The following is a 14,502-nucleotide window of genomic DNA, read 5'->3' as shown; positions in this document are numbered from 1 at the left end:
GGTACTAATGTGTTATGCATGTTTTTACCTGCATTACTCTTAACGCCATTAACCAGTCCTCTTCCTGGGTTGTAGATGTCTCCTCTGGATCCCTGCGTCTCAGACATTTTAGACAGACGAAAAGTCTTCTCCGAATCTTTTCTTTTAAGATCATGAGGTGAGGAGTCTTTGGATGTCTGCTTCACAGGGGTACTAGATCTCCTGCTTTTTGTTTCTCCTTTACGTGCCGGCGATGCAGACTTTCCTAGCGTCTTCCTCAAGCCTCTATTTGTTTTTAGGTCTTTCTTCACTGGTCGTTCAGTGTGGGTCTGGCCATTAAGAAGGGCCTCTGGGTCCACCATGCACACATCAGGGTGCGGAGGGTGAGGAAGAGTGTCTTTCATTGGAATGGGCGGGGGATCGTGACTCCTCGGGGAGGACGAATGATGACTTCCTCCACTGCCGCCAGCTGCAGACATTTTGTCCACTGGTAGATGTTCTGCATCTTCATCAGAATCAAGGTTCCCTTCTGCTGTAATTGAAGGACATTCCTCAGTCTCTGGAGGAACATCTGAGTCAGACTGAGATGGTAGTGACTCGCTCAAAGATGTAGGAGGAGTTTCCTCCCCTGCTAGCATAATGCCTTGCCCAGTAGATGTACCACTCAGTATGCAGTGAGATCCCTCCTTACCATCTTCATGGTGACTGTGGGGATGATGATGATGTTGCTTATGAGATCTCCTTTTGACAGAATGCTGCTCACGCTCATCACCATCATCATCCCTTGAATGATCACTTCTAGCATCTTCCTCTTCATCCTCACTCGATAGTTCCTGTGGGCTTGGATTAATGAAGGATGGAGAGACATCTCCTTTACGGTGTTTAAAGAGCGAAGGTGAATGCGAGGACGTGGCCTCCATACCAAGATCAGAAGGTCGAGTGAATTCCTCCTCTGACTTCTTGGAGACCTCAGGATAACAAGCCTGTGCTCCTGATAGTGGAGTTGGTGGATGTTCTTTTGAATCATCCTTTATTTCCTTTTCTTCACCCCCCTTTTCCTCCTTTATACTCTCATGAACCTCTTTTTCATTCTCATCCTTATTTTCATGCTGCATTGTGGACCCAAAGGTACTACTATGCTGGCTGGACTCAACTGTATCTGTTTTTTTGCTGTCTTCTTCCATCATCTTTTCTTCTGTTTGCTCTTTCTTCTCTTCCATTTTTTCTTTAGATTCCTTTTCTACAATTGTTTCAGTTTGTTCTACCTCTTTTTTTACTTTCGACTGCTCCATTTTCCCTTCACAATCGATCTGCTGCTCTGACTTCTTGCCATCACCTAGACTCTCTCCCATCATTTCTGACTTCACCTCAACCATCTTTTCAGCTTTTATCTGTTCTTCCTCCATTGCTATATGGTTTACTCCTCCTTTCTCATCTGTCTCACGTTCCTCTTCATATTCCATTTTGCTCACTTTTGCTTCTTTCATTTCAACCCCCTCCTGTACTTTTTCAGGCAAGTCTTTAATTTTCTCAGTTTTCTCTGCCCCTTCTTGTTTCATACTTTGTTCACTTTGTGTGTTGGTAGTGAGAGGCCCACATGTTGTATCTGCCCCCTTCTGAGAACTTTTAATTTCTGTTGTTCCATCTTTGGTTTGCAGATCAAATGAACATAATATTGTGGTTGAGGGTTTTACATCAGAAAGTTGTTCTGGTAAAGATGCTGTGCTTAAATTTTCAGTAGCTGAAGATCTTTCACATTCAATTCTACATGGTAAGGTTCCTTCCTCAAAACTGCTTTTGTTATCCTCAGGCTCATCATCAGAGGATTTTTCCTGCAACTGTTTGTCTGTAGAGTCAGCCTTCTCCAAAGGTGCAATTTTAAACTCAAGAGATGTCGCAGATGCCACCTCAGTTGGGTGAGTTGCATGCTCAGAAGTTGGTGATTCTGGTGATTTTGAGGAATGTGGCTCTGCTACATGTTTAAAAAGAGTGACATGATCCGTGTCAGATTTAATGCTTGACATATCCTCCTCTGACTTTTCCTCTGCTGATGATGTTTGATCTTGAAGTAATGATTTGGATTCCTCCAAGGGACTGAGAGGAGAAAACCTGGCAAGACTAGATATTGATTCAGCTGTAATTGTAGCAGGTGTCATTCGGTCTGTGATTTCCATGTATTCATCTTTTTTTAAACATGGTAAATCCATAGTGGGTGACTCCTCCTCTTTTAGCGATGAGTACTCATATGATATACTGTCTCCATCTGATCGTAGTTGGACACTAGGAATATTAATCAATGATTCTAGGCCTTCTCCAGGATGTTGACCAGTTGAATATGAGGCAGATGTTGAGGAAGAGTAACTAAAGGATGAAGATGATGAGTAAGTTGCATCAGACGTGGCTGATTGAGCAACAGCTTGAAATTCAGTCAATTCGTGCTTTTTATCAGATGTTTTCTGTGGTTCAAGTTTGTCATCGCTGGGTTTGGGTATGTCATGGTAGACTAAACAAGAATCTTTTTTCTTGAACTGTTCATCCTCTTTGCTCATTACATCCTTGTGCTCTGCAGGTACTGATGAAGGCTCTGTTATGGCAGACTTTTTTGTGGATGAATCACCAGATGTATCTATCTGTAGATCTTCTGCAGATGCTCCAGATGCTAAGTAACCAGTAGTATCTCCTTGTTTGGTTTCAAGTGGTTTAGATATAGTCATGCTATCAAATGCTACTTTGGACTCTTTTTCAGATATCTCTCTGGCACCTTTTTCAATGTCCAAGTCACTTGCATCTTCCTCCTCCTCAAAGTCATCCTCTTCTTCTGCAAATATTTTTTGGCTTCTGACCAAGCATTCCTCTGTCTCTGTACTCACGATTAATGACTTGCTGGAAAGAGAATCTGTTTTTCCAGAGCACTCAAGGGCAAGAACATTGTCTTCAACTTTCATGGACTGCCCTGAAGAACCAGGAGTGCTGGTGTTGGGATCTTCAGGTGATAACCTGGCAGGAAGCATGTCCTTTTCAGGTGGTGAGTATCGACCAGAAGAAAACGGGTCGCTTTGGCTTTCAGCTGAATAGAGTTTGTTTTTATCTTTGTTACCTTCACTTGAGATTGGACTCTCCATTTTCTTCTCATCGGAAGCAGATGTTGATGAAGTTGTTAGACTCTGAAGACTTTTATCTTGTGATGATGTAAGAAGTCCTTGTGGAGAGGAAGCTTCAGTCACATGGCTTTTGGTCTTGTCCAGGTCCTCTGAATGAGGCATTGCCAATGTTCCTTCTGTTTTCTGGTCTTTCTCTTGTGTATCAGTTTTTGAAAGGCTGGAAGCAGATGTACATGGCTCTTTATCTGGCAATTTAATATGACTTCCATCATCTTTTCCTTGAAGATGAGAATGTGTGTCCTCTTTCTCCTTCTCTTCTCTCTCCAATTTCTCAGATTTATCTTGCACATCACTAGAGGTAAACAAGCTTGAACCTGCTGCCGAAGTGGCTTTGCTGTCAAATGTAGAACTGGTGTCAACAAAAAGATCTGGTCTATCTTCTCTAACCAAATCTTCTTCTTGGTATCGCTCCTTATTGTCTTGCTCTGAATAGGCACTGTGGCTGCTGTGAATACTTGGAGAGGTCTGGTAATCAACCTTGCTGAAAGACACTGGCTCTTCATCACTTTGTTCCTCTACTGAACAAGCAGCTCCAAGCAATGTGGCCTGACTTGATTTTTTGTCATCTAAATCTCTATCCAGACTAGGGTACTGGTCCTCTTCCTCTCTTCCTTTCTCAGTGTCTTTAGAAACAGGCTTTTCATATGGCTCATATTTAGAGGCTTCATAGCTTTCTTTTTCCACTTCATAAGTCATCTTGTCATCAGATTTCATTTTCTCACTATCAGACTTTTCAGCACATTTCTCATCAGCACTGCCAGTCTTTTGAAAATCAGAATGTGTCTCTAACCCTGGAGAGGCAATCTCTCGTTCTCCTTCCCTTTCCCTCTCAGCCTCCTTCTCCGGTTTTACTGCTTCCTTTGAAGAAAGCAATGCTTCATGTTGGTCATCCTCAACACTTGCCTGACTGTCAGAGCTGGGCAGTGTGATACTTGTTGGTTTGCTCTCAGTTAGAGTCTCGGATACAGCTTTAGTACTTGTATCTGTAGAAGGTGGTGTAAGGGATGTGGTATCCACCTTACACTCCTTCTCTGGTTCAGGTGATGTTCCACTGTAATCTCTAGTCAACTCTAAATTGGCCACAATTTCCTCTTTTTTCATACTTGTCTCAGAACTGCTTGCCTTTGGTTCTTCATACTTCCAAGGTTCCACTGACAATGGTCTTGAACCAGCCCCTCCCATACAAACAGCATCTCCTTCATCCTCCTCAGTACTTTCATCTTCATCTGAAAATTTGGTTGGAAATGTAGTTTCAAAGGTTGACTTGGTGTCTTTTGTTTTGTCCACAGTTGAGGAGGCTTCTTCAATGAATTTTTCTTTATAATCTAAATTTAATTTGAATCCAATGTCTGATGATGGGAACGTATCTGTTTCATGAAATGATGTGTCTTGTTTCATATCTCCTTTAGGTTCATCTTTCAATTCCACTTTTTCTTTACAACTAAGATCTGAGGTCTCAAACATTTGTTCTGAAGATTCTACCAAAGATTTTGGTTTGGCTCCCAAGTCCATTTTTCTGTCTAATTCATCTGACACCAATTTTGATGCATCTTCTTTAATTAATTTCTCCTCTAGCTTTTTGCTCACTTTTGAATCGGTTGTTTTATCTTCTGCAATGGGAAGATCTGTTTTCTTCAGTGTGTCTGAAGTATCATGTTCTGATTTTGAATCCAGAGTTTTTGTTTCTGTTGGAATCTGTTCTGGCTTTTCTTCCACAGATATTGTCTGATGTTCTTGTTTTGTGTCAGATGGCACATCTGTCACCATGCTTGGTTGAAGCTCTTCAGTTTCAATGTCTTCAGTGTGTTTTTCTTCATACTGTTGGTCGTTTTTAGCAGTGGCAATCATGAATACTGATTGATCTGTAGATATCTGAAGTTGAGTATCCTCCGCACACTTATCTTTAGATTCATGCGGTTTTGGGGAAATGTCTTCAAACTTGACTGGTTGTTCAGATTTGACAAATATGCCTTTGCTTATTTCATCCTCTTTAGCTGGCACATCTTCTTTCTCTGTTATTGTCTGGGGTCCACTCTTCACTTCAGAATCAAAATCAGATTTAGAGATAGTATGCATATCTCTTTTTTCATAAGTCTGACTTTCTTTAGACTCTTCATCTGGTTTGCTAGTTAGCTTCACAAACTCTTTATTTTTCTGGTCCTGATCATCTTCAAAGGACAAATCTAATTTCTCAGATTCAGACAGCAAAACTTGGCCTTGGCTTAATTCTAGTTGTTCGTCTTTAGCTTCTTGGTCTAATATTGGTAAGGAATCCATTTTGTCTGAACTGGAAATTTGTGTTATGGATTTAGTGTCCTCTACAGTTTCTATATCTTGGCTAGTTTTATCTGTGTCCTGTGAAATGATGGAATTTGTTATTTGAGACTCTTCTTTGTATGATACAGCTGCTTTTTCTAATTGTTGTGTGGTTTGAGTTTCTTCCAATAGCTTCTCCTTTAAGTCTTCATCTTGTTTACTAGTAATTTCAGTCTCACTTAGAGTTGCCTCTAAACTATGAGGTTTCATCTCTTGTGCTGGCATCCCTTTAGATTCTTGATCATCTTTATCAGAAATATCCTTCTCTATAATGGAAGCTTCTACATGCATCTCTGTAGACTGAACATCTGGTTTTGAGAGAGAAATTTGCTCTGGTATTACAGATTTTACTTTCTCTACATTTGTATCCATAGAGTCTTGGTGTTCTTTGGCAGCTGAAATCATTTTCTCATATGTCAGTCCAGCCTCACTTTTACTTTCTACCTTTTCTTCATCTTTCAGTATAACATCAGGTTTTTCACTTAACTGTTGTATGATGGAATTTGTTATTTGAGACTCTTCTTTGTATGATACAGCTGCTTTTTCTAATTGTTGTGTGGTTTGAGTTTCTTCCAATAGCTTCTCCTTTAAGTCTTCATCTTGTTTACTAGTAATTTCAGTCTCACTTAGAGTTGCCTCTAAACTATGAGGTTTCATCTCTTGTGCTGGCATCCCTTTAGATTCTTGATCATCTTTATCAGAAATATCCTTCTCTATAATGGAAGCTTCTACATGCATCTCTGTAGACTGAACATCTGGTTTTGAGAGAGAAATTTGCTCTGGTATTACAGATTTTACTTTCTCTACATTTGTATCCATAGAGTCTTGGTGTTCTTTGGCAGCTGAAATCATTTTCTCATATGTCAGTCCAGCCTCACTTTTACTTTCTACCTTTTCTTCATCTTTCAGTATAACATCTGGTTTTTCACTTAACTGTTGTATTTGAGATTTGAGGCCATCTGTGTCTTCCTTAAGTGGTCTTATACGGACAGATGAATCAGTTTCCTCCAAAGCCACCTGTTCAAGTGTAAAATCAACTGATTCAGATTTCTGCTCCGAGGTCTTTTCTGGTTTAGTTGTAACATCTGTCTCTACAGTGACTTGTGTTTCCATATATGTTTTGGCTACTTCCCGAGATGCTGATGTTTCTGCTTTTATATCTAGGCTTTCTATGGACTGACAAGATATATCAGTCAGATCTTTCTGTTTGGATTCCTTGTCAAATTTAGAAGATATTTTAGCTTTCTCTGACTGAATTTCGTCTTTTTCATTCTCCTGTTTTTCTATCTCAGAACTTTCCAGAACTGCTGGGAAACTCTTTTCTGGAAACTCTTCTTCATTTAAATTTTTCTTATCAAAATCCTCTTTAGAGGGCAATGCTGCTTTTTCTGGTCCTGATATTACATCACCTTTATCCGTAACCTCTGAATACTTTAAGAATTGGTCTTCCTCCTTATGTTGTCCTTTGATATCATCTCTCTCATCCTCTTTTTCTTTCTCCTTCTCTCTTTTCTCTTCTTTGTCTGTAGACACTTTTAAATCACAGGTTTCTTCAATGTCATGATCATCAGATAATTTGGTATCTTTATCCTCAAAAATTACAGCCTTGCTGCTCTCTTTTATGTCCTCTTCAACTTTGCCCTTCTTTTCAACACTTGGATCAGGCATTACCTTTGTATCACTTATTTCTTTTGATGGTAGAACTGGTAGACTTTCTTTTTTAGCTGACAAGTCATCAACAAGTAGAGATGGTGCAAAGGTTGCTTCCTGGGTTCTCTTTTTTTCATCCTCCTCCGCTTGAGGTATTTCTTTCTCATCTAAAATACCAGGTTTTTGTTTTACACTCTCCTTTTCAGATTCAATTTCAATGGGGCTAACTGGCAGTCCTGGTTCTTGATGAGTCTCTATAAGAGGAACTTTATCCTTCCCCTCCACAGGTGACATTCTGAGCGGAGAGTGAGATGCACTAGGTGGTTCAGAATGTGTAGGAGAAGCCATTTTTACAGTGCTGTCATCAGGACTAATGCATCGGTCTTCCACATCTGGAAAAACACTAGCTTCAGCAACAGGAAGCTTAGTAACACCGTGAGATGGGGAGGAGAGAATTGTTTGTTCTTCATAAGATGAGTCCTCCCTAGAAGGTGATACTGATGGCTTCTCAATCTCAGATGAAGTATCAGGAACTAAAGGCACAGGACTTTTGGGTTTGTCCATTTCTGTCTCCTTGTGCTCTATTTTATCAGGTGAGGCATAAGATTCTTGTAACTTTCCAAGTGAAATGTCAACATTTGGTGTTTGATCCTCATATTCATCCTCCTCTTCATCACCGTAATGGACAGCCATCTCAATTCCCTCAGTTTTACCTTCTAAGGGAAGTGGTGGAGATTCCTCAGAGGGAGATGATTTGAAACACTTGTCTTCCTCTAAGGAGGATGTTGGTGAGATGGTACCCGCTGAATGTAGGTAGTCTTTTCCTTGGGTGGCATCAGTCTGAGTAACCGGTTGAACGGTATCCAAGACAAGGGAACTTTTTCCAGTGTCTTCAGTCTGAGGTGCAGTGACGGATGCCACTGACTGATCTTCTGCAACGGAAGTGGGTAAAGAAGACAGTTTGTCATACTCTGTTATAGATGTTGCTGAAGAAACATGTTCTTCTTCAGCTAGTGGTGCAGCAAATATGCTGGTGTAGATGGAAATAGGTGGCTCCTGTGCACCGATCAATACTTTGCCTGTTCCATTGCCCATTGCAGCAGCTTGCATTTCTCTCATTCCATGGATGGCATCAAATGAGCCTGGTTGGTCTGGGACCGAGACATCATAGCTACCAACCTCATATTGAAGGTGTGGAATCCTTTCCTCTGCTTCTTCATGGATCTCCTCATCTGAGATGGTTTGTTCAGTCTCAGAGTAACCAGGGATGGTTTCATCCTGAATGTATGATATGTTTTCTGCTGCTGCAGCTCCTTGGGCTGTAGAGGTAATGCCAGCTGTAACACCTCCAACATTTGACAAGTATACATCCTCTTCTTCTTCTTTGACTTTCTCAGCAGAGAAATCCTTTATTTCTTCATCTGCAATGGCATCCAAATCCTCTGCCTCCTCTAGCTCCGCTTTTTCAATCACATCCTCTTCTTCAAACTGCTCCTCTTCAGCTTGAGTCTTTCTTTCCTCCACTTGTTTTTGTTTCTCCATTTCCTCAACTTCATGTTTTCTGTCCACACCCTCTAAATCTTTGGTTTCCTTTGTTGTCCCTTCATCCTCTTCATCTCCTATTCCCATGTCTTCCTCCTCTTCCTCCTCCTCTATCCTCTTCTTAACAGGCTGTATCTCAACCTCCTCCTCATCTTCATCTTCAATTGCAGCACCCTCATCCTCAAATTTCTCTAATTCTGATGTTTGGGTTTCATCCTCTTGTTCTTTCACTTCTGCTGATAGCACTTCTTGGATTTCTGCTGATGGTGCTACTTCTTTCTCTGTAGTTTTTTGTTCCACAATATCAGTTTCTGTAACATGATCTTGTTCTTGTGCTTCTGCAACATTTGTAGTTTCATTGTCTTTTTCAGCTGGTAATTCAGAGACCGTAAGGACACTTTTAGGAGCTTCAGATTGATCTGTTGTTTCAGTGGATCTCATTTCATCAAAGTCTTTTGTTAAATCTTCTGGAGTAGATGGAGCAGATATTACTTCTCCTGTCCCTTTTTCCGGTTTCTCAGGCTCAGTCTTTTCAGCCACTGGTTGGACCACAATCTCTGCACTCTCTACCTTGGCAGTTGTAGGTTTGCTCTTTATTGTTTTGGGTTTCCCTTGGGTTTTGGCCTTGTGGAGTGTCTTTCTGACCTCTGGAGTAAAAGGTTTCAGGTCAGGTTTAGTTATTTTTCTCAGTTCAGGTTTTGGAGTGTCCTTGGTTTTAAACTTCTTCTCATCTTTTTTTACAACATCATCTTTTTTAATATCACGTTTTTCTTTTTTAACTTCCCTCTTTTCTTTGTCTTTCTTTTCATCCATTTTAGACACCCTTTCCTTGGGGTGTTTTTTCAGTGATTTGTCCTTCAATAATTTTTTCTTTTCCGTCACATCTGCTTTTGGTTTCAGTGGCTTGGTGTGCTTCTTTTCTTCTTTTTTCTCAATCTTGTTTTCATTGACTGAGTCACTCTTTATGTCGACAATGGATACATCCTCATGCTCATCGGTTTCTTTCTTAAAAGGCTTAGCTGGTGCTTGAGTCTTGGGAGATGATTTGAGACTTTCTTTGCTGTCAGTTCTTTGCTTTAGCTTTGTTTGTTTTACTGCTGAAGGTGAAACACCAGAATTTATGTCTTTTTGGGTGGCTATCGGATACCGCAAGAAATCAAGGTGCTTCAACTTTTCAAGCCCTTCAAGGATTTTGTTCTGCGGTGCATTTCCTGGAAACAAAACTCGGATTATTTTTTCTGTAGGGTTGGCAGGGAGCCAAACAACAAGAGCAGTAATAGATGTCAAATACGGTACAGATATTTCTCCCTCTTTTCCATTGGGAAGTACTATCCCTGTCTTGGCCTTGCTGTTACCTGCCCACTTCTGCATGAGGAACTGCATTTCCTTACTGTCCTTCACAGGATTCAGGACAAACATATCTAACCTGCCCACACCCATCTTGTGAAAAAGAGTGATGGGCTCAATTGTATTAGTAACTACTCGAAAAAGAGGCTCAGGCTTAATTCCTAGCTTGTTAAGGTACTGCAATGTAAGAGAGGCTTCCTCAATGCTTCGCTTGACTTTCAAATTCGATTCTGATGTGCGAAGCTTCTCAGGTACATTGAAGAACACAACTCCGAGCTCGGGTGATATCAGGTTCTTCATCCAATCACTGTAGGTGGTTGAGCCTTGAGACTGTTCTTCCTCTTGTTCTGCAACCTTCCTTTGAAGGAGTCCATTGATCCCGGGAAGATTATCAGCACCAATATGGGTTAAAAGGACAGAATCAATACGATCTAAATGTCTGACAAGCTTCCAGAAGCATGACTTTCTGTCAGAGCCACCATCAATCAGAATGTTAAAACCATTGACGGCAAAAAGTGCAGAATCCCCCCGTCCACCAGGAAAGATGTAGCAGCAAGGCTTTGACAGCTTTAGGAATCCTCCAGAGGTTGGAGGCTCAAGAAGGTCAAAAGGGCATGGTACATCCACAGTCTCAGATATGTATTCTGTAAACTCAGTGACCCCCTCCATCTTAGGAAGTATGGGCTCTGGATTCAGCCTATAATTCAGCAACTCCCTAATGCGTTGCTGTTGCCCCAGAGAACTCCAGCCTGCCTCACCACGGCAAGACACAGTTAGTGATGCCCGCTGTCCAGAGCTGGATTTCACCAGTGAATTACTGACCTACATGAGAAAAAACAAGTCCAAAATTAGTCACAATATATATATATATTAAATATAAATACAATTATATTATCTAAACTTGCCCCAGGATCAGCAAACACACGTGAGAAGGTCTGATGACTGAGAACTCCAGTTTGGAGAACCAGGTCACCTTGGTCAGAACTCTGCCCACTCAGGACTAGCAGCTTGTGCACAGCTGGGTCAGATACAAGACAATGGATCTAGGACATGATAAGAGACAAAGAGGACATTTAAAACACATTAGTCTATTAGAGTCATTCTGTTTGCAGCAAGGTTATACTTTGACAAGGTTATTCATTCTAACATCAAAGCTATTATTTACTGTATCTTCATTAGAAATATATAGCAGCTTGTCCAGAGATTTTCTTTAAATAACTTACCTCAGAGATAACAGTATCTTCTGATGGATTCACTAATACAACCGTTTCAAGAACATCACTTTTGTGGTGCAGGGTCCTTTGACCTGGAAGAAATAAATATGTTTTTTCTTGTTGCTATTAAGATACAAATATCTATGTACAGGTCATCCTGTAAAGAAGGATACTCTTGTACAGAAAGAAAAAGAAATGAGCATTTGAGGCTTAAGGTTTAGAAAGACAGTAAACCGTATTCTACTACAAATCCCTTAAGAGAAATGACTGCTTTCTATTGGCCTTTCAAAAATTTTTAAGATGCTAGTAATTAATACAGGTGCCTCTCAATAAATTAGAATGTTGTGGAAAAGTTCATTTATTTCAGTAATTCAACTCAAATTGTGAAACTCGTGTATTAAATAAATTCAATGAACACAGTAGTTTAAGTCTTTGGTTCTTTTAATTGCGATAATTTTGGCTCACATTTAACAAAAACCCACCACCATCTCAAAAATTTGAATACTTGGCTGAGCCCGGTGCTGGTTGAGGGGAGCCGAAAGCAGATAAGATTGGGATTGTTTGGTCTTGGGGTAAGTAGCCGCATTCTAATTTACACGACCACTCTCTTAGTCCATTCTGGTCTCTGAATCAATCGATTTGCCTTTGCAAAGCTGTGAACTTCTCCGTGATGTTATCCATATTTTGGTTAATAGTCCTGTCACCGATGGAGTTTTGGTTCCTTGCCGCTGTCCCCTCTGGCTTGCTTAGTTGGGGTCACTTCATTTACAGTGATATCGTTGACTTGATTGCAAATGATTGCACAGACACTATTTAAACTGAACTGAGATGATGACATCACTGAATTCTATGTTGAAGTGCCTTTAGCTGTCATTTTGCATTATTGAAGTTTTCCTAATTAATGTTGTTCAGTTGCTTTGACACAATCTGTTTTGTTTAAAGCACTATTTAAATAAAGGTGACTTGACTTAACATTCAGCTTACTTGTTAAAGTGTATCATGTTTAGTGGGGGGGGTGAAATGCTATTTCATGCCAACTGAGTTTTTTACACTGTTAAAGAGTTGGATTCCCATGCTAAACATGGACAAAGTTTCAAAAATTAAGTTGTACGTTTGAAGGAGTATTTTGTTCCAAAAATACTCCTTCCGGTTTGTCACATGTTTCGGAAAGTTTTTTTCGAGTATGGCTCTGTGTGACGTTAGATGGAGTGGAATTTCCTTATATGGGTCCTAGGGCACGTCTGCCGGAAGAGCGCGCTCCCGTACAGCAGAGCACTGAGAGCACAACAGAGGTTCACTGATCAGAGCGAGAGCGTCGCGAAATGTCACAAAAGGAGTGTGTTTTTGGTTGCCAGGGCAAGACAACCCTGCACAGATTACCAAAAGAGAAACAGCATTAAGGGACCAGTGGATGGAGTTTATTTTTACAGAGCATCAACAGAGTTGTGCAAGTGTTTGTGTTTGTTCCCCTGCATTTCGACGATGCTTGTTTTACAAACAAGGCCCAGTTTGACGCCGGATTTGCACATCGTTTATTTCTTAAGGATAATGCAGTCCCAACGAAAAAGGGTCACGATCGTGTGTTGGAACCGCAGGCGGTGAGTAAAACTGCTTCAAATATCTCTGTGTTGTTAACTTAGCTATTAGCGCGTAAGTACATCAAGTAAACAACATGCGATGTTGTCATCAAACTGCACTTTCCACATGTACAGCTTCCAAACGCTCTCAATGCAAAAGCCTACTGGCGCTCGTGATTCTTTAGCTCCGCCCACACGTCACGCCTCCAGCCGGTCGTGTTTTTCCAGGGAAAATCGGTACAGACTACCTTTCTCTTATTCATATAATAAAACTAAAGACTTTTTGGAGTTATGAAGGATGCAGCACTACTCTATAGGTACTCAAGATTAACAGGATATTGAGTGAAAACGAGCATTTCACCCGCCCTTTAAAGCATGTTACTTAACAACATTGTATTGATTTGTTCACCTGAAAGTCAAACATAGGAGTCGTATGATTGATTAATGTTAATCAAACTGAATGTCCCTGCAGCAGGAGTTACACAGAAAGGCATAGCTATCACTCACATCAATATTCATTCATTTAGAGAAGGACTACCAAGATGTGCAGAACAACATATTCACAATGTATCTCAAGGACAGCCCTGCAAGAATCCTGTTAATGAGACATCATGGATGTTTGGATTACAGTCATGAGTAAGGGGTTTAGGGTTTTAAGTGTAAATTACGATAAGAGGATATCTATGCGAATCTAATAAGGAAAAACCACATGACACAAATGCAACAAAATTCTACATCGTCTCAAAAGTCCAGTCCAAACATATTTATTCTGTGATTTCAGTTGTATAAAGAGTGTTATAGGAGCAGGGTGTATTGAGGAATTAGTGGGATAATCAAAGAGCTGCTGAACGCAGCATGACTGGGGTTTGGACCAAGCTGGCCTAAGCCCAGCCTTGCTTCTATGAGCCATATGGTATGAGAAGGAAGTACAGAAGTGAAAGTACAACATATGTGAAGACTGGTGAGACAGATTACACCAGGGCGCACTGAATGCAAATAATACGGGCTGCCACGGAAACTGGTAGCTACGACCCTGCTGCCCTTTGCAAAGTAACAAAGTACAAAGAAACGAGGGAGGTATGAAAGTCTCAGGCACTGCAGTTGCTCTGCCTTAGGCATAATGCCCAGAGCTTCATGGGTATATTGGCCTAGTAATGAATGCACTGTGTGCTCTTTAGTGTTGACTGATGAAAAAGATAACAAATGTAGGTGATAAAAATTACACGTTTTTAAAAACTCAGAAAAAGTCAGCATTAGCTGGAAAATAAAATCAGGGATAAAATATAATTTACGAACTAATTTAAAAAAGCAATGAATTTACACTGAATTTAATTAAAAAAAAATAATAATAATTAAAGAAGACCATTTAAAAAAAATAGATTTATTCAGTGGCATTTATACTTTGATTAGCTTAAAAAGCCCATTTGAATTCCTGTATTCACATATTTTGTATTCAAACTGGAATGTTTGGCAGGATGTACCAAACGGTTCATTACTTTTTAAAAATAGTCAGTCTAGGCTTTAGTTGCATCAGAACCTCAAACCATGATTTGCTTGTCACATATGGCATTGGGGGCAGGACATTCTCATTTTAGAGAGAATTTGATTGGTCATGCAGGATGAGTCACACCATTTTTTTTTTCTTCTGGAAACAACATTTTCCAGTACATTAGTATATTGATCTCAAATAGACTTAAAAACCACAAAACTAATATG

At 40.2% G+C, this 14,502-nt stretch overlaps 1 protein-coding gene across 1 annotated transcript in view; it reads right to left on the bottom strand.

Annotated features, from left to right (window-relative positions):
- The window catches only part of LOC113043216 (microtubule-associated protein 1B-like), a 39,585-nt gene that overhangs the window by 5,723 nt on the left and 19,360 nt on the right, over window positions 1-14,502 (bottom strand). Inside the window, 3 exon segments of the mRNA XM_026202452.1 lie at window positions 29-10,817; window positions 10,901-11,038; window positions 11,219-11,301. Of these exon segments, the coding sequence (XP_026058237.1) occupies window positions 29-10,817; window positions 10,901-11,038; window positions 11,219-11,301 (11,010 nt within the window).

The sequence above is a fragment of the Carassius auratus genome, chromosome 25, assembly GCF_003368295.1.
Source record: "Carassius auratus strain Wakin chromosome 25, ASM336829v1, whole genome shotgun sequence".
In the NCBI taxonomy this organism is placed as follows: domain Eukaryota; kingdom Metazoa; phylum Chordata; class Actinopteri; order Cypriniformes; family Cyprinidae; genus Carassius; species Carassius auratus.
The sequence above is the reverse complement of the archived record's forward strand: the minus strand, read 5'-3'. Positions and strand labels throughout refer to the sequence as shown.